Source organism: Accipiter gentilis, chromosome 7 (assembly GCF_929443795.1).
Source record: "Accipiter gentilis chromosome 7, bAccGen1.1, whole genome shotgun sequence".
Taxonomy (NCBI): domain Eukaryota; kingdom Metazoa; phylum Chordata; class Aves; order Accipitriformes; family Accipitridae; genus Astur; species Astur gentilis.
In genome coordinates this window covers 9,367,979-9,388,242 of record NC_064886.1, presented here as the reverse complement: position 1 = coordinate 9,388,242, position 20,264 = coordinate 9,367,979, and the positions used below count along the sequence as shown (strand labels likewise).

At 42.5% G+C, this 20,264-nt stretch overlaps 1 protein-coding gene across 2 annotated transcripts in view; it reads right to left on the bottom strand.

Moving 5' to 3' along the window:
• The window catches only part of RANBP10 (RAN binding protein 10), an 87,179-nt gene extending 66,942 nt beyond the window's left edge, over positions 1–20,237 (bottom strand). For both annotated transcript variants that reach the window (XM_049804555.1, XM_049804556.1), the window contains exons 1-2: positions 20,027–20,237; positions 18,970–19,081 (exon numbers count right to left, since the gene is read on the bottom strand). In XM_049804555.1, the coding sequence (XP_049660512.1) occupies positions 18,970–19,081; positions 20,027–20,231 (317 nt within the window). In that variant the 5' untranslated portion in view covers positions 20,232–20,237. The remainder of the gene's footprint in view (positions 1–18,969; positions 19,082–20,026) is intronic.
• Between the last annotated feature and the right edge of the window lie 27 nt (positions 20,238–20,264).

Below are 20,264 nucleotides of genomic sequence, written 5' to 3'. Positions count from 1 at the left end.
CAGAATTTGACCCCAAAGTTACATTTCTTCAAACTATGTGGGTTAAGTCTTCTGCAACAAATGTTCCCTGCCCCAACTTCTGCATCTCAATCATTGTCACCACACCCATCCAATAGGATGGAAATGGTATTAACTGATTTTTTTCTTGTTTACAGAGAAATTTTAATCCTTAGAGATCTGTAAATTTATCAGATCTTAGTCTATGACCTCTTTAATGAACAACACTGCATCTTCACAAACATGGCCAACTTTGTCTTTCTTGTACACTTCACATCTGGGTAGCATGACCCTACAGATTTTAAACACCTGAAACCCAGTTTTACAATGCTTTAAATTAAGCCAATCCCTTCTTTAAAAAACAAGCTCTATTTCAGAAGTGCCCCAGCTTCCAGAGGATCCAGAGCCCTTCCTCAGCAACATACCAGAACTGTTCCTACTCACTTCTCTTTCTGGTACTGGGCAAAGCACAGTACAGGGCAAAAGTGGGGAAAAGCATTTTAGGGGCTGCTACAGCAGAGGTCGTGGGTTTTCAACTTCCTATGTAATAGTTAAAAAGTTTTACATACAGAACCTTTTCTGTACTTCCCTCTGCCTTCAGCATTACAGGGACCACAACTCTATCAATTCACGCTCAGCAACTGATACAATATTCAGATGCCTTGGAAGAGCTGTGTACTTTGTGCCTAACAGCCAAGTCATAATGCCATTCTCCCTGGCGTCACAAACCCAGTTATCTATATACCTGATCACTGAATTGCTAACCATTACATGGTCCAACTTCTCCTTTGAGCTGGCTCCTGTCCTCTTAGGGTTATCTTCAAAGGAAAATGATACGTGATCATGATACGGAGAACCTATTGCTGGACTTGTTATTTCCCTTCATCCAGTTCAGTGTTTTCCTGCCACAAGACTAGGGCCCTTCAAGTTCAAAGTTTCTTGGGGTGAATGCTGATAAATAGGGCTATGCCAATGGAATGGTGAGCTACAACCAACAAAGGTCAGCCCAGGTCCCTCAGCTCTCACCAGGTATAAATTATGTAACTACAAAAGCACCAGGAAAATGTTAGCATTTGATAACAGAAATAGTAAAAAAAACTGCTGAACTTAGAAAAATACCCAAAAGAGGCTTTGGCAGTGGCCGGTTCAAGAACAGGAGATTTGAACCTCCTGATGGCATTTAGGGCAAATAAGTTTATCTCAGAAGCTCTCCAGTCACAGAGGACAGATTCCAGGACATTTGGCTGGATTTCCTATTTCTCATTTAGAAGGATAAAGACAGATTTGTGAGGGTTTCCAAAATACCTAGGATGTACATTATTACATAGCAAATCTGATATTCTCTGCAGAAATGCTAAAAGCTTGCAGCCTGTCTACAAAAAGAAGAGCTCAAGACTCTCTCTTTGTCGAGACAGGACAGTGGACAGTCCAGTACAATACAGCTTGGACACAACACATGCCGAAATGCAAAGAAACACCTATTTTGTCCTGCTCCAATCCCAGGACACAGATGAAATTACTACATCCTGCACATAGTAGACCTAAGCTTTGAGATCTGACTGGCCCTACCCTGGAGATAATCCTCCTCACCTTGCTTGGTCATGATGGAAGGAGCTCCTCCAGCACAAACAGGGATTGTTTCACCTGCACTCAGGGAACTGTCAGCCAAAGGTCAGCTAGCATCTGCCTGGGCATGTACTCCCTCCAAGGAGGGATTAGAGGCTGCCAAGATACAGCCTAACAAAAGATATCCCAAAGGTTTCTGCTGCCACATGCCGCAGAATAGCCAGGCAAGATATAACGGAAGAGTGGCATGGGGAGGATTCATACAAAATTAAGACCTGCATAATCTGCAGTATGTCCTGAAGTATAAAGCTCAATGCTAAAGACCAGCATTGTTTCAAAAGATGCATGAACTGGGCAGAGACAAGGCAAGACTTTGGGGCATTTATTCCAAAACGTAAACTTGCAAAGGACTATAAGGATGACAGAACCTATTCTCTAGACTATCTACTCCTCAGTAACTCAGTATAAACAGAAAATACCCCTGTTTCATCTGAGGAGGGATACCATAACTGCTAGTATGTTCATTGCACAGAGTCTAGAGGGGAAGATTTTGTTTCATCTTTGGCCTCAGAACTCCTCTGAAATGCACCTGAGCAGAGATGCTAAGGACAGCATTGTGGCCATTATCAGCTAAGACAACAGCAGCCAGCCACTATTCTGATCTTAGATATCAGTGAAAGTGTTCAGCATTTTATGAACAGAGATAATGGCTCGTCTCCACTTCCCTATTATGATAGAAAATGCGGCCTGCAAAACACCCCTACCCAAGGACCCTCCAGCATCAACAACTGCCCTGAAAAGGACACAGAAAGACTTTGGAGCACCATAAGCAAATTACCACTGCTGGAACACAGAGAGGTTTTGATAAGGTCCTTCACCAGAATATCTTAAATTTATCTTGGTATAAAAAGAAGAAAGTTACCTCACATAGTAGTAACCGGTTTAAATGATGAAAGACCAAGGGTAAGAGAAATGCTTGCAGGAACACAAACATGATGTAAAGACATCATATTACAGGCTCAGGACAAATACCCGTGACTTGAAGACGAGATTTGAGAAAGCCAAGAAACAGAAGAGGGGAAAGAAAGAGTGGGGGGGAAGACCACCATGATTAAACTGTACAATAAAGGAGAACTATTCCCACCACCCACATCCTATGAGTGCAGCCAGTAGGCCAAGGGAAGGATTTGCTCCTCTGTTTGGCACCTGTGAGTATCATGTTTGGGTTTGGGATCTCCAGTAGAATGAAGAGTAACAAACTGGAGTGAGTGCAGCAAAAGACAGTTAGGGGGCTCAAATCACATGGTGTATGAGGAGACACTGAGGGAAATGTGTTTGTTCAGTCTTAAGGACAAAAGTCTAAGCAGGGATCTCACTGCTGTCTACAGCTACCTAATGGGAGAGTACAGGGAAGGTGGAGTCAGACTTCAGACCAAAATCATAAGAAACAACAGACAAGTTTGTAACAAGGAAGATTCCAAGTAGATATTTCTGAAAATATTTTAACCATGAGGGTGATCAAACACTGGAAGAGGGGCCCAGAGATGCTACTCCATCTCCACTCTTCGAGATAGACAAACACTTGACTGCACATTGTCCTGAGGAACCTGATCTAACTTTGAAGTTGGCCCTGCTTTGAGCTGAACCGGGTAACCTAGACAGACCCTTTCCAACCTGAATTATTCAACAATATCTTGACTTCAGGACAGTTTTGCTGACAGGCAGCAAACTCTTGGCTAGCAGTGCATACAGCAGGATATTGACCAAGTTGAGAAAAGACAGAACTTCCTGAGGCACACACATATACCACAAGCTAAGTCCTGATCTGATCATACCAGCTGAACCCAGTTTTCTTCCTAGACCTCAAGGAGAATAGATCCTCCAGGAAAGACTGGTTCCTGATCTACAGACCAACCCTGAACACACAAACAAAACATGCCCTGATGACTGCTACCTGGCACACCGCCATGAGCGCTTTAGCTCTTTGGCTGAAGGGCTTCTGAACCTAGTGTCCACTTGAAGAAAAGCAACAAGGAAGGTTCTGCTCCGATGTAGAGATCTCAAGGACAGAAGAGACTTTAAGAGAAAGCACTATGTGATCTCATTCCTTTAGATCCCTCAAAAAAAAAAAAAAAAAAAAAAAATTGCCACACAGACACATCTCTCTTCCTCTGTAATCAAGACTTTTAAACATCACACACCACAGTTAATGGCTCAGCTATTTCATTCTTTCCTGTGTTTTATGGATAAGTAACACTGTTGTTGTATTAACTCTTCAATGGGAGCCAGATAATAATTTAAAAACAAAGACTGGCATCTGTTTTATTGACAAATGACATTGTTGTATTAACCCTTTGATCCGAGCCAGATAACCCTTTTAAAAGCCAAGAATGGCATTTGGGAGCCTCTAAACATTCCTACTTTTTCAGAGCCCTTCACAAAAAGTTCTCCTGAATCATCTCCCAGTTTTACAGACTCTCCAACTTGCTTCCCATCCCTGATGTTTTGGGAGGGAAAAATACTCCTTTAACATTTCAGACCTTGAGACAGACGTTCCTCAAGTCATTTTGTCAATCTTATTGGTTTTTTTAAACTTACAAGTTTGTTCTTTCAATTTTTCTCATCTAACAAAATTTCAGCTTTTGGAGGGTGTATCTCTATCCTCTCTCACCATCATGTGTAATTATGCCAACTGTCAGGTCATTTTGAGTCTCTCCAATAGTTCACACACTTGTACTCTGATCCTCCAATATGATGTCTCCTTAAACAGTCTCCATACCATCTGAAAGCAAGTTACTTTTCTGATTGCATCTTTTTATTAACTCTTCTTAAACAAGCTTCTTCAATTTATATAGGCTTATTTTCTGGCTTTTTTGTTGTTGGATGGTGGGGTTTTTTTGATGAACACTGAAGTGGTAGGGTTTGGAGGCCTTTTTATAGTGCTTCTCAAAGGACACTAAACAGGAGTACTTAGAGTAAGTGCTGCAGAGCAACTTATAAACACGCATTTTTCGTAAACATTTTCTGCACTGCTCAGAGCATGAGTCAGAAGTTATATCCTTTCCCATGAGTTCCCTGACTAGCCTCTCTGAAGCAGTCATTTACAGCATCTAAAAATTTACTCTCACACAGTCATGTGACATACACACATCTATAAAGAATAATCTGAATTTTAAGGATAAGTTTACAGCCTTCCAGGCACAATATAGAAGATTTCTCCCTATAGCTGCAGGGACCGCTCTAGCTCTTCCTTGCTGCCTTCTTAGCGCATTGGCTGATAAGATAGCATGCTCGTTTGCATTTCAATTTTCTTATTCCTACTGAGTCTGGAACCCCCTGCTGCTACAGAGGTTTCCTTGCTACATGGTGGGGTTTGCTGCTTTGATTTTTTTTTTTCCAACTACATCTGTGAACAGTTGTGGACACAGCTAGAACTACATTCCAGGTCTATATTGCTGCAGAGAGCAGTAAAAAGTGCCACCTCTGCCAATTGTTCAAGCCTCAGGGGAGCTGTGATTCAAGGTTCCAGATTGTTTGAACACACAATAAAGGCACCATCTAAGCCTTGTGCAATAATACCAGAGTGCTTGGTCCTGACAGACCCGAAAACACTTAGCAAAAACCTGTAGAGGAGCAGATCACTCAATTACTCTGGCAGAAACAATCCCCACCACCTTCACCTGCTCACATTAGCAAGCCCAAGACCTGCTGGATTTGCTGGCAGCAGTTGTTCAATGAGCAGGACACGCCTCTTGGCATAGAGAATGTTTCTTATGCCCTGATCTATTTGGCTGAGCTGAAGGTGAAACAGCATAAAACTGTGGCCACTTTGTGTCCTCTAGGGCAGCTTCGTCATGTGGTGGTGTCAAGCCTCCTTAGTTTCAGTATCACACAGCACAGCTCCACTGGCAGAGGGCCATTGGCCAACTCCGTCCCTCCTTACTGCCTGAGGGTGCTTGCTTGTTTCTGTGCCTCTGCTGCTGCTGTTGACATTAGCACACCTGGAATTTAACAGAGAGAGCAGACACCACTTCTGCACATCACCTTGGCACACAGCTTCATCAGAATCACGGCTGCAGCATTTTGATGGCTTCCCATCTGTCCCCATCCCTTGTTGGGTCATTGCACTGTATTGCCACCATACTGTTGGAAATTACAAGAAATAACATAATTGTTGAACTCAGATAAAATAGGTCATCTCCCACTTCAGCTCATCCTGCTTAACTTTATTATGTTCTATGCAGATTCATCCTCCCTCTTTTGTGCACTGCAGCAAATCCCATGCACATAATCAAGGGGGAAAAAAAAATAATCATACAATAGTATCTTTCCATTTTCAGACAACACAGCTTTAAATTAGGGCTAGAAGCTTGTATTTTTATAAAAAGCAAATACTACAAATCCAGAAATTCTAAATTTAAGGTTACACTTTAAACTAGATACATACCACCATGGAAATGTGTCACTAGAGGTGGGGAAAAAAAAAAAAAAAGAAAAGAAAAAAACCCATGACCACAAGCCTGCCCAGTTCACAAAATTTTGCTCTTCAACTTATGCTCCCATTTAAAGCTCAAGACAAACTTTAAAAATAAGACCATAATGACTGTAGAACTGTACACAGAATCTGCAGACAACCTAAAATAAAATAAGGCTCTCTCACCACGCTGGGTATCAACTCCACAGCCTACAGCTTATATACAGAACTTCAAATTGTCACATACTTGATTGCTGGTTATTGTTTTAGAAGATGCTAGCTACTTTGCTCTTCCCCCCATCTACTGCCGATTAACGTATCAGAAGCGATGGATGAAATGAGCTTTGAGACCTACAAAGCCTTAGACTAAAAATCACTCTATTCTCTTGAAAATTGAGGGGAAAAAAAATTCACCTTCAACTCCACCACCATCAAAACCATCAGCTGCTTTCTGAACTTCTTGGTGCAGAACAGCTTCTCACTTCCTCGATTCTAAATGCTCCAAACCAGTTTTGTGTACACAACAAACTCAAAACTAGTTAAACAGTACTTATGGGCATCATCAAGCACAGCCTACTGCTTGTTTTTTTTAAATGAGCAAATTATAACATTCAGTATCATTCAACATAAATCTCTATAGAGTCTGCCTGCCTGTATCATCCCTGGTTTTGGAGTTTTTAGGTGTGGACAGACTCCATATGGGGTATCCATTAACTGGGGTCCCTTTTTGAGGGATTCAAAGAGCCTCTTACAAGAGAATGCACAGAAATGTTAGCACCCACTTTCAAACCGGAAAAAAAAATAATAATCTTATTTTAGGGTTTTGGGTAATGATACATTTAAATCCATTATCCACCATACATAAGATATATACCTTAACTAAAGCCAAGCAAAAGTGACCTCCTAAAACTATCTTCTCAGCAGTGAACATTGAAAACTTGAAACTGCCCCACACACCCAATCAGAAGCTTCAAAAATGCTGCATCAGTAGATCAATTCCAAATAGAGCAGACAGACAAAAATAAACGCAGACACATGCTAGTGATTGAATCAGAACAGTCTTGTTTCCACTTACCAGCAGCCTCGGCAGTTACCATAGCACCAAATTCTTCCAGACTTCTACTGCACCTCAGCCTTGCCCTGTCAATACTGATTGTTTTTTAAAATTTGAATAGACTGAATCAGCCACACTTACCGCCAGCCACAACATCAGCTCTGCCTCTTTTATCCGTGCACTGGCTGTCCTTGGCCATAGCAGATGAATGAAGGACCTTGGTAGCAAGTCCTCATGCCAAAAGATGCTGGCTCCACACATGCCTCTGCCCAGCACACAGCCAGCAGGATTGCCAATATCTTTCCCCTCTAGATCTCACAGCACCATGACTGTGGTAAGATTAAGTTCAAAGAGACAAAGCTTTTTGGTTCCCTCCCCCAGTTCCCAAGTACTTCAGCAGTAAACATCAGCATGTATGCTACTCCAGCACAGTGATGTTGAAACAGTACAGCATTCACTTCTGGCTCCTAAGAGAACCTGTGTGGTGGATTCTGCAGTGCAGATATTTTCAATGTTGCAATTTACATTTGTATATTTAAAAATATATATTTTACTTTTTTGCTTCTGCCAATAAAAGACTTTCCCTGGAACAGAGATGGAAAGAGCCAAAATGCTAACTGTACTTCTAAATTAAAACCTAACTTTTAAAGATACAAAATATCTCAGAGGCACTGGCTCTAGCCAGGGGGGCATTATATATTGTTACTGGGCAGAAGTTACCCAAAAAGCTACAAGAAAAGTTATTTCACAGGAGTGACAATATTTGACTAACCTAAATTCAAACAAAGGAATCGCTTCAAGTGTCTAAGTGTTACACAGTCATACCAGTAGAGGAGTACACCGATGGCTGCATTTGGTTTGTCCCCAGAAGGGGAATCCACCCATGTCACAAGCAATTCTTCAAGTCAAAAGACATTTCTTCAGAACAAACATGAGACCCAGAGAGCCTGCCAAAAAGCCAACGTAAGAAAAGTGTTTTGGCTAGTCTGAAGCTACTTTGCATGAGCAACCCACAAAAATCCTCATGAACCCAGCAGAAAAGAACAGACCTGCCCTTTGACAGCAAGTAGCTAATGCTGAAATTGCAGCACTTGCATCTGTTTGGCTTTTTGAGTGCAAGACTGAAGAACTCATGGGGTAGAACAGAGGAGGACACAGCAACAGAACTCATGTATACCCATACTTTATATTCATCAGTTTTAAGAATCCCAGGAGCAAAGAACATCTCCCTTTGAATGCCTGGAAAGCACCCAGCACTTGGGAGGGATTGCTATATGTGAAATAAATAAGGGTGGGGCAGAAGGAGGGAGAAAGCAATTAGTCCATGGTCATAACTGGACCAGGGCAGTATACTTTAAACAAAGGAGGCATTTCTTTACCCAAAAAACTACAAGACTTTCTCCAAGAAAGTCAGAAAGAGTACTCTTCTCAAATGCTACTTCTGACAATTAGCAGAGCAGATTTACTAAGGCTCTGCCATGAAAAGAAAGATATTATGCCTTCCCTTTATTTATTTCTTAACCTGTTGAAAGGTACCAAGTCAGAATGGTGAAACGATCCATGCCACTCCTCTTCCAAGCACCTGTGAAGTTTACCTAGAAGGCTAACAAAATTCATGCCATCTGAAAGCTGGGGAAATGAAGGAGGAAAAATACATCGGTTTAGCACTGGTTGGCTATCTAATGATGACAAGCCTAGAAATGTTCTTTACTGTGCTGGTAACACCCTGACACAGTAGTCTCTCCTTAGAGCATACTTTACTATATATGCCAAGGTACACTGAGGCTCAAACTTAGAGTTAAAAACAGAGATGTTAAATAATTTGTTTTGTAGGCCATGACTTCCAGTAAAGAGTCATTCCCTGCTCAGTTAGTGAACTAACAGTATCACTAACACGTGGTAGAAATTCCTGGGATTGGCATTTTATTACATGGCTCAGCCAAGACCAAGCAACCCAGCTGAGCCACAAGTTAAACACGGGATGTTCCTCTCTTCCAGAGGCATGTTCGTGACTCAAAGGCTTACTGCATCCTGCAATTTTTTCTAATAACCACACCTATCTGGTAGGAAACCTGTCCTCCCAGCTATAATGCACCCCACTCTTTCAACACACACAGTTAAGTCTAAAATAATCAAGCTAAATTATTAACTTAGAGATTAATAACATTCCCCATCACACTGGTGGCATTTCAGGGACTTTCATAGTCTCTTGTACAAAGCTCTGAACTATCATTCTTGTTGTCTGAGGTGGGCCCTGACTTCATGCCAGGTTTAAAGAGTGGTGAGAAATGATAACCCATATCAATTTACCACCTAAAACCACATTGTTGCAGTTATGGTGGGGGAAGGGGAAGGGGCATGTTATTTTAAGGCAGTGAAAAAACAAGTGACATCAGTGTAAAAAAATTACCTATGTTACATAAAATACTGGATTCCAACTGTCTCTGACTCCTCAGTCTAACAATAAATATTTTGGGACTACTTCATAATGGAATAGAATGAATCTCTGAAGTGGAAGTGGTTCTGGTTTTATTCGTGGATGTTGAGCTGTTCTGTAACAGTGCTTCAGAAATAGCACTGACGGGCTCCAGAAAGAATCCCAATTCTCCAAGCAGAGGTCAGTAAAGACAAATAATGCAAGGCTGAAAAGAAGTAGATAAAGGCAAGAAAATAAAATTCTTAAGAGCTCATTAAAAACAACTACAAGTATCCTGAGGCATGGAGGATTCCACTGCACATCAGCCCTTAGAAAGGCAGAGAAGCTCTAAAAGCCAAAGAGTGTGGAAGAGAAGGTGAGTGAGCAGAACAAAATTAAGAGGCAGCTATCTGGTAACATAACACATCTTCTCAGTCTGTTTATGAGTAAATACTGACAAAACTACAGAAAGAATAAAAAACTACTTTTGCTAGACCACGGTATCAGATTCCCAGCTCCCTTCCAATTTTAGGATCACGTTCAACTGGTAACTGTCAGCTGTAGGATGGGTCAAATCTGTCCCTTTCTGTTACCTTCAGGAAGGGAAAAGACTGATGAGGTAGAGTAGCAATATATATGTAGGAATACTGAAAGGCAGAAAATACAGATCAGAGATAAGACTTGACTTGAGCATCATTTAAGAAAGAAAAGGCATAACACAAGCCTCACCAGGCTAAAATCACTGCTAGGATATGGCCAGAATAACCAACTTCTCCATCTGCCACCCCAAGCACGATCATATCCAACAGGACTCCAAACCCTGCAATATACTGTGGTTGAAACCAACTGTGTCTGAAGCTAAGGTGTCCCACCAATTTAGTTTTCCAACTTTAGATTTTTCACTCTTGACAGCTGACTTGTTCTCTAAGTCAGCTGGTATTCAACAAAGTTCACATAAGCCATGTCAGTGGCAAATAGTGCATTCAGCCTGGGAACAGCATGAAGCATTACTGATACCAATTCTCTGATTATTTATTCTGGTTACACCCAACTGAGGAAGTAGAATTTTTGATCACTTTGTCCTGCTGATTAACAAACCTCACTTCCAAATGCACCATTCAGAGCTGCCGAAAATTTTTATCCAATATATTAGGGAAGTTAAACAGGTTTCCACAACTGAATGGACTTGAGATTGTTTGACTGCCAGTCTAAGCAACAGGCCTTTTCACCTGGCATGAGCAAAGCTTAGAAAACAGTAAAGAAAGACACCAGAGGTACCGCAAATATCTAACAGAAAGGCATCCAAAAGATGGCAAGTCATATAAAGACTATAAGTTTCACACTTATGACTAATCTTGCATTTCAGTCTGTCATAACAGACAGTCAGCTTCAAACAGCAGCTTGAGTTCCTGTTTACTCCACTAAAAAACAGGGTGAGCAGTATAAATGCAATACCCAAATCAGAAGAAAACACTCTGCTGCCAGGTAGCTGGTTCTCTTAAGAGGTATTCTCCCATCCTTATAGGCTAATTTGCTCTCTTTTAGGCTTCAATCAGGAAATGGATGGTACCAATTCTTATGAAAGGAGGATTTACCTGCTAATAGAAGTTTTCATGAAATTACAGTAAGAAAGAACTGTAATATTTGCATAACTTTTTTTTTTAATTATGTGGAAAACATATTACAGAAAAAGTAACACATGGGAAGTTTTGGTAGATGTATTTATGAAATAAGAATACTTTCTCTTTAAAACAGTGACAGATAGTCAGAGTTACGGTGAGCACCCGGAGAGCAACACACACTGAATTCACAGATCTTTACATGCTGACATCTCCACAACAAGGAACAAAGGCTAGATGTGGAGAGCATCAATACAAAGAACTTGTAAACAAGAAGGAAGATTGTATCTCTAGGATTGAAACTGTAGTGTGGAAACAGGAGATCCAGTCTTACACCACAGGTACAATGTAAAACCCATTCCTAGAAAAGCAGTTAAGAAAACGAATCTGGCAGTGCAGTCAATGTAAGACAGTTAACACAATTCAGCTTTACAGGGCCAGCGGCAGAGCTGAAGAAAGAGTCAGGCTTCACAGCAGATGATAAATTCTTCAGCAGTTCATCATCTCAGAGCTTTGTAAGCAAAGGAAAAAAGTTTCACCTCTATAAAAGTTATTCAACTTGTAGAATTTAATTATTGAACAGCGAATTGCTTAGATCTATAAGCCTAGAACATTTAAATAAGTTCCCATTATTCTATGATTTGATTTATTAACTGTAAACACATTCTGAAGAACTAAAGCATAATAATGTTTTACACATATTCTAAAGATGTTCAGTTGATTTTGCTAGAGTTTACTTTTGCCATATTCCTGCTTTTTCTATAAGAGATATTCAGAAATAGCAGGAGGAAGAGGGAGAAGAAAGAAAAAGAAAAAAAAAAACCAGCAAAACCTTTTCCTGAAATTATTCTTCTTTACTGTGCAGAAATCTCACAACTCTAACAGAAAGAAAAAAAGAAAGAAATTATCATAGCCTGAAATCTAGAAGATCTCAGATTTCAGACATACCTAAATGCACATGGGGGGGGGTGGGGGGGTGGGGGAATCACACATCACCATCACTACTTCCATTTTGTTTCCTAATTTCACAAATTATTTTAATAAGAAATTTGTATTATACCAGTGCAATGGATGAGCCCATGATATTACTATAAAGCACTGAGTTTCACTTTCCATTTCATTGATTTAAAAAAAAAAAAAAGGAATTAAACAAAGTTATCAGCTGCAAATCAGATATTCCAATCTCATAACATGCTTTACACTGAAAAAGCTACTCTCAATACTACTCCCTTTTGCAAGAGTTTAGCAGAATGACAACAAAAAAATAACAACTCATATGAGATGTCATCAGTAGACATGAAACCTCCACAGAAAATGAGAGTGTCTCTACACTTCGGAGCACCAAAGCTCAGTCAGTCAGTAGCTGAGCAAGCAAGACTTGCTCGGGCAAGACTGTTTGCAAACAGAAACAAGGTGAGAACTGTTTACTGAATCTACTTGGGGGGATTTATTTATGTGTTAGTTTGTTTAAATGAATGTCTGCGGAGCAGCATAAATTCAAGCAAGCAGACATACCTGCAAACAGAAGAACAACCCCCTCTCTGTGCTGGTTTTGGATTCTTGGAAACCAGGATGGAAAAAATAAAAAGGGGGAGGAAATCAATTATTTACAGGCTTATCAGATACAAATCAGGGATCACACAGCATGCACAGACACTAAAAATCATCAGTTCCCACAGAACATCCCTACAGCCACATCCAGACACGCATGACATTATAAAGTGTCCGCAGTATAACCAGCCAATGGATGCACACAGACAACCATGCCATTAAAGCCACCGACGTCAGAGCACTTCATGGACAGGCCTTCTATCAGCATCTGGAAACCATTAGAGCACACGAGTAAAAGGCTTTTCAAAGAGCAATCACACTCACCATATGCTGAAGAGAAATGGAAAGTTGGCAAGGAGAAACATAAGCAAGGAAGAGAGGGGCACATTACTTGTTACTAATGTAAAGACTGCTAAACAACCAATACATCTGACCTTTATTTTTCTTTTTCAGTCAGAGAGAAACTAAGCTATTTTTAAGTCTGGGATATGATGCACTTGCGTATAAAAGCTAAAGATTTTAAATAAACTATGGTATCAACTAAGCTAGATTAGCTCTTCGGCCACTCTGCTCAAAGTACTCTTTCCTCCCTCACTCAGAAAAATGCCTGCAACCTAAGCAAGTGCTGACCAACATCTCTGGACAACAGGCTTCACATCTCAAAGCAACTGTGAAACAGTGCTGGAAGAAGGATACCAACACACACATGTCTTCCCACAGTTCCTCTTCTGCCCTTCTGGGTCTCTTCTTCCCCACTTAATGCACAGAAAGCACTGTATCAAGGACTGATCCAGCAAAAAGACAGTTAACGTGATCCAACTCATTACACAGTCAGTAGTGCCAGCACAAACGAAAGGGTTTAAAAAAAAAAAAATCATGGCAAGAAGAAAAGCTAGACTGGCTCTTTCGGCAGCCTTCCTGAGAGGACTCAAAGTCCTTGTGAAACCACCCGGTGCCCCTGGCACAGAGGGCTGTGCCACTTGGCACCTCCTCTGCCCAGAGACCACACTTGCTTTGTTTGCACAGAGCACACAGAGCCACCACGGACAGGCTGCAGGCTCTGCCACCACCGGAGAGGTCAGACTTGCTACAGTATGCCAGCATGCCAAAGTATCCACCAGTAAGCCGCTATCCAAAACCAAATAATTAGCAGAAAAGACAGCTGTCAACAGCAAACTGCCATTGCAAAGGCAGTCCATAGGCTGCTGGACTGTCTTTCCCAGGAGCAGCTCAGAAATGAAGAAGATACTGCAGGACAGGTGACTTTTGCTGGAATCAGGAACCCATGCACAATCAGGGTCAGCCTCTGGGATGTCCTCCCCAGTAACACTCCATCACAACCCAACGCGTGGCTGGGGGAGGTAAAACAGGTCAAGAAACCGAAACGGTGGTCAGGAACAAGCACTGCCACCCATGAGACAATTCACCTTCCCCCAGCATCAAGTGGACAACAAAGATGAACTGTCCTCCTGAGTCACAACAGCCTGTAAGTTGTGGGTTGACTGCCCTACCCTGATGAGTCTTACACTGTTCCTGTTTACCAAGCAGAGATCATCTAATGGGAAAACAGAAGCTGTGAGATGTGCTGACATATCAACAGTGAACAGAAACATGTATTTGAGAGAGAGAAAGAGAGAGAGAATAAGAGTCCAGTGCTTCAAATATAGTTAAGGTTGAACTGCTATAAACACCACTGTGATAAAAGCATGAGTTATTTGTGGCAGCTCAGGAACAGAGAGTCACATACATTTCTGTCAGTCTGCTCATCTGAGGAATGCTGGAAGCAAGCCACCCACAGAACCACGAAGAGGTCTGGACTGGAAGGGACCGTGGGACCTTCCTTCTTCATCCTCCTGCCCAAAGCATAAGTAACTCTGAAAGTCTTATCAGGCAGTCTGGGGCCTTGCCTGGGCAAATTTGAAGATGGAGATGTCACAGCCTGTCCAGGCATCCTGTTCTGGTGCTTAACCATTCTTACGAAGAAAAGTTTTTCCAGCTGGCATTTCCCTTGCCACAATTTGTGACCTATTGCCTCTTGTCCTTTTTTTCCAGTTGACAACACTCAGGAGACACACACACTATGGCTCAGGAATTAAGTACCCAGCAAGCCTTAAGACAAAACCATTCAATAACACTTGGAATAGAACTAAATGAGGGTTGCTGCAATCCTACCCTTTCCTCTCCCTCCTTTACTGACTTGCCTTCAATCCATATCAGGGAGCAGAACCCTGAAAAGTAGTCCTCAATTTAAAAAAACAAACAAAAAAGAAAGCAGCAATTTCTGACAATGATGTCAATAGATTAAATCATCATAATTATTTTGATGTGGCCAGCTTTCAACCAGTTATCTCCTTGAACCACTTCACCATAGGACCAGGTAACAGATTGTCAACGTGAGGGAAGGCACAGAAACATACAGCAAATGGAAGGGGACAATCCCACAGTCCTGACTTGTATCATCTTAAAGTGTTGTGGAACCACTCCCTGTGTGTTCAGCAAAGACAAGGAGGTGAGAAGAGGGCTGGAACTAGAGACTGTAAACTAAATCCTCCTCTACTCTGAGGATAAGAGCCATCTCCCCAAACAAAGAGTAGCTAAGAGCCATCTCCCCAAACAAAGAGTAGCACAAACAATAGTTCAATCTACTGACAGATCTGATTTGTTATGTGTTACCTAGCCTCCTTGTCAAGACAATTTTTCAATGGTAGCCTGGCAGCCTCCGCCATCCCAGAAAAACAAACAATCAAAACAAAACAAACACAAAAAAACCCAACCACACAAAAAACAAACCCAGTAAGTAAACATGACCTCTTATCAATACACACTAAAACCACCAGAATGAGAAACGACCACCATTCAGCTAAAAGTCTCAATCACCTTTCTTTAACTCAAAGGACTGTGGTTATATCTCAGTGCATGAGCAGTGGGAGAGCCAAAGCTAAGAAAAGCTGATAAAAGTTTCTTAAGTGCACCAAATGGACTTTTTGCATGCTGTACTGACTTTGAAATACCCGCCAGTAAACTAAGCTAGATTTTACTGATGCTGAGGCAGAGAAGTCTAGCAATGGTAAAAGGAGAGTTTTCATAAATCACTTCATCTGCTTCTTTAACAAAAGCACCTTTATGGAGCAGGTGCATTAAAGGGCAGGGGAGAAAGACAATGTAAAAGAGGAAGCTTTTCTGCCAGCTACTGGTGCAGTGCCGTGGCAGTCTAAAGCAACTTGTGTCTGTACTGCTGCAGTCCCTCCCTCTTCCCTTGCGCTGGCACTGGTCTTTGCAAAACTGAGCAGAGAGATAATCTGCCTGAAAAATGGGGGGAGGTGAGGGTGCGTTGTTTTTACTGCTAGGATACAATGTGGTGGGTAAAAACAAAGGAGAGAACCACAGCATACCGGATTTAAATCACCTTAGCCCCATGAAAGTAACAGAAGGGAGAAGTTAGAAAGGTGGTACTGATGGTGGTACTCAATTGACTCTATAGCTCAGGTTTCTCTGCCACAGTGACACCACCAAATCCAGAACTGGCACTGTCTGATGCCAATTCAAGAACTCTCTTATCACAGCATATCATAGACAGGCAACATCTCTTGTCAGGCTGCAAAAAGTCATCATGTGAGCTTCAGGATTCTTACAGCTCCAGTAAAAGCCACTGGGAACTTCCATCCCATTTCTTACCTGCAACCTTTGTTTCTGTTGTTTATTAGCAACTGTTAGCATCTAACCAGAGCATAGAGCACTAGACTAACAATTATTAGCACAGAAAGATGATAGCTTTGAGCTATGGAACAAAATCAATCAGAACTCCTCAAAGCACACTTCCTGAAATTCATTCCACCAAAGTATTTTTTGAGTAAACCTTGTTTCAAAATCCAATCGCTCACATTTTAAACCTAAATGTGAAAAGCCATTACAAACTCCAGCAAGAGACACACAGTGAATAACATCATGCAGTCCTTACCTCACTACTCCATACAGCATAAATAAAATAACAAGCTACAGAGCAGAGACTTTACACCTGAAGTACCCATTCTGAAAATGAGCTTAGAAAGATCCCTCTTCCTCTCCTCTTACTAAAGGGCTTCCAGATGAGTTCCTAGGGACATGCTTTACCACTTATGCCACTTGAAAAACTTCCTTCCATTCCCTCCAATCCCTTCTTTAGATTTCTGAACTTGTATTCTTTTAAACTGAAGCCACCATGGTGTAGTAAACCCTGGAGAGCTTGCTAAGAAGAGATGCCTCTGTCACAGTTCACTATTATAACATACCAAGCCTCCAATGGGCAGACTTCAAACTATTAAAGATGAGATGCACAAGCCTACCTTCTTAAGTGACAGACAGCCAGCAGCTAGAATATAAATTCACAATTACAAATCCCCAGCACTACAGTGTGCAAGATAAAAATTAGAGTGCTCTCTACCAGCAAAAGAAAAACAAGGCACAACAAGGGCTGAGACATCAGAGCAGCTCTCAAAAGCTCACCACTGCCCTGACTTCAGACCATAGCTATCAACATCTCATGTGTGTATTGCTATAGCGTTAATACACATGGTTCTGTATCTTTCAAAGTACTCCTGGACAGTAATTGTAATTACAGAATACAATAAAAACAACAATGGACTATTAATATAGAAAACTCTGATCTTGGGAAACAAGCAGCAAATTCCATTATCACCCTGTAAGATTGATCCAGAATGCAGTAAGGATTAAGGGCTGTTCAGTGACCTTTCGTAATGTGATTTCTTTGGAAAATTGTCTTGAAGTTCACTGTAAATTATCTCAATTTTAGCAGTTACATAAACTAATCAAAGTGGGGTTTCAAAACAGACAAGCAGTTAATTGCCAAGTCAGTGAAGTGAAAGAATAAAGATGGTCTTTTCCCTGCATTTGTAAAGTGTTCAGCCCAGCATCCACTTCTGCACAGATAACCTAATAATTTTAAAGGCCTAAATGCAGCACAATTCAAGATCCTTTGCAAGCCTCTTTACAAATAGGCCATGTCTCAATTCAACGACGGCAAAAAATTTCAACAGTAAGAAGTTATGACTTTAAATTGTTTTTCAGTAGGATGTTTGCTGCCCTTCCCCTAAACCAGTCAAGAGTTCAAATGTCTTCTCCTGTGTGGCTTTCACTTCTGGATAGTTATATCTGCAACATTCATCCTTTAACAATGAAAAATGCCAAATACATACACACGCAGCACGTGGATACCTTTATAATGATTAAAAATTAAACCTACGCTAGCAGTAAAAACCCAGACCTTGTTAGAAATGCCCCTTTATTGCTTCCCCAAGTTTCCCAACATCCTGAATGCTGCTTAAAAGGAACTCCACATATATCCTGGTTCAGTTACACCTTGGGTCAAAATATTGCCCAATACAGTGATCGTAAGACTGGATGAGCACCAAAATCCACTGCCAGTTCAGTTCACTGAGGTGCCACCTAGTAAGTGATGGCTGCTTCTAATGCTACCGAAAGGATTTGCTGCTTTTGCAGTTCTTCCACTTGCTACTGTTCAAAGTAGTACAGACTGATAGGGCGAACGCAGTCTCAACAACAGCCTACAATATTAAATATTACCACAAACATGATTTGGTGGGGAAAAACTTTCTCATATTTAACATTCTGGTTCCAGCACAGTCTCCCAAGCTTCCACAGTTGTTATCTGACATGATACTCTGTGGTGCAATCTATCCTGAGATAATGACTTGGGTCCAAATTCAGGTCCTAGACTAGAGATGACAGAAGTAGCGTAGATTCCAGCTTATATTCACAATCTCATTTCCCTCTCTTTGAACATCTTTTCCTTGATCATGCATACGGGGTTTCTAAGAAACAGTCTCCGAAGTTCTCCTTCCAGTGCTCAAGTACTGCTATGACTACTCTTTACCATGCAAACAGCTCTCTAACAGTCCAAAATTAAATTCAAGGTCCCTCCCTTCCACTTCACTCCACTTCTGAGGCATCATAATTTCAGAAATCTGAGTGACCAGACCCAGCTGGCAGGAGGAAAAACTATTTTAATGAAAATGCACCGGAGACCCAAAGTTTCCTAAATTTTTAAAGCTGCCCACACCAAACAGCATAGAAAGCAGCTATGTAAGTGCCTCTGCTTCCAGTGCATTCTACCACGTTTACATATCTTAACCAAGAGAATATAACCTCCCCATGATGTACCTGCCTGTTACACCCAGCAGCCATGGGACCTCTAAACCTTCCAGAAAGCAGGTCAGAGTACAGCAGAACTGCTAAATACGCATTACCAACCACTGAACTGGAATAAGACACTTACCCATCTCTACCTTTACTGACGATCTTCACTTCAAAGTAATAAATGCCACAGGCTGCAGGTATAGGGTGCGTAGCCCTGACCGAGGCAGCATCTTTGTGATTTTTACCGTGACCTAGGAAAAAACAGAAATGTAAGTACTGATGGGATTTGAACTGTCCCACGCCTTGATCTAAAACGCCGCTGCCTGAACACAGCGGGGATCCGTTTCTACATATATCCAACAATTTAAAGCACACTATTCAGAGAACTAGAATACACAATCCTGCACTGCCACCATGAACAATCCCTACACTAAGAACGCTGTAGCTTCTCCTTTGTTTTCACTGTGAAGTTGCTGAGAAGGACTCACTACCCCCCTCCCCACATACATAATTTGAAGACCAATGTACACAAACAGAAGACAAAAATGATTACACAAGAGGGGAATGACATCAGTGTTTACTAACCAGGCAAGAAAAGGAATAATCAGCTCTCCGCTGGGTGGGTAGGGAGAACAGCCTCCAATAGCAAGCAAGAAAAACATCAGTGCGATTCCCCAAGTCCTACAAGTCTGCGAGCGTCTATTTTGCGTAAACTCAAGGAGCCAAAGCCCCAGTTATGCAGCGTGCCGACGCCATCCGACCCCTCGGCCGGGTTTTAAGCGGGATGACAGAGTAAACAGACGATCCGGCTACACAGACGCGCTGGGGCCCGGCCCGGTGACACCGCAAAGCGTTATATAAAAGGCAGCCACGCCGCCGGGGAAAGAGCCCCCAGCTCCAGACCACCGCCGCTTCCCGAGCCCAGGAAAACCCCGCGCCGGGCTGGAGGCCGGCCACGGCACCCGGGACGAGCAGCCCGCCCCGCGGCCGGAGCTCGGCGGCCCCCCGCCGCTCCCCGCGCTGCTCCCCGGCCGAGGCCCCCCTTCCCCCGGGGCTGCCACAGCGGAGGCCCGGGCTGCCGGCCCAGTCCGCCGCCCGGCTGGCCCCGCGGAGCGGCCGGGCCAAGGGCCGTCCCGCTCCAGGCCGAGGCCGAGGCCGAAGCCGAACCCGGCGCCGCCGCCGCCCCAGCCCGGCACCTTTGTAGTGGACGCGCAGATTGCCCTGCGAGAGGCCGATGTAGTTGTACTTGTCCTTGGGGCTCCAGGACCGCGGCAGCGGCGTCTCCTCCTGGTTGACGGCGGGGTAGAGGCGGCGGAGGCGCTGGCTCAGCTCCTGCTCCTCGGGCGGGCACGGCAGCGCCGCGTCCCCCCCGTGCAGGCTCCCCGCGCCCGCATCCGCCATCTTGGATCCGCTTTGTGTCAGCGGGCGGGGAGC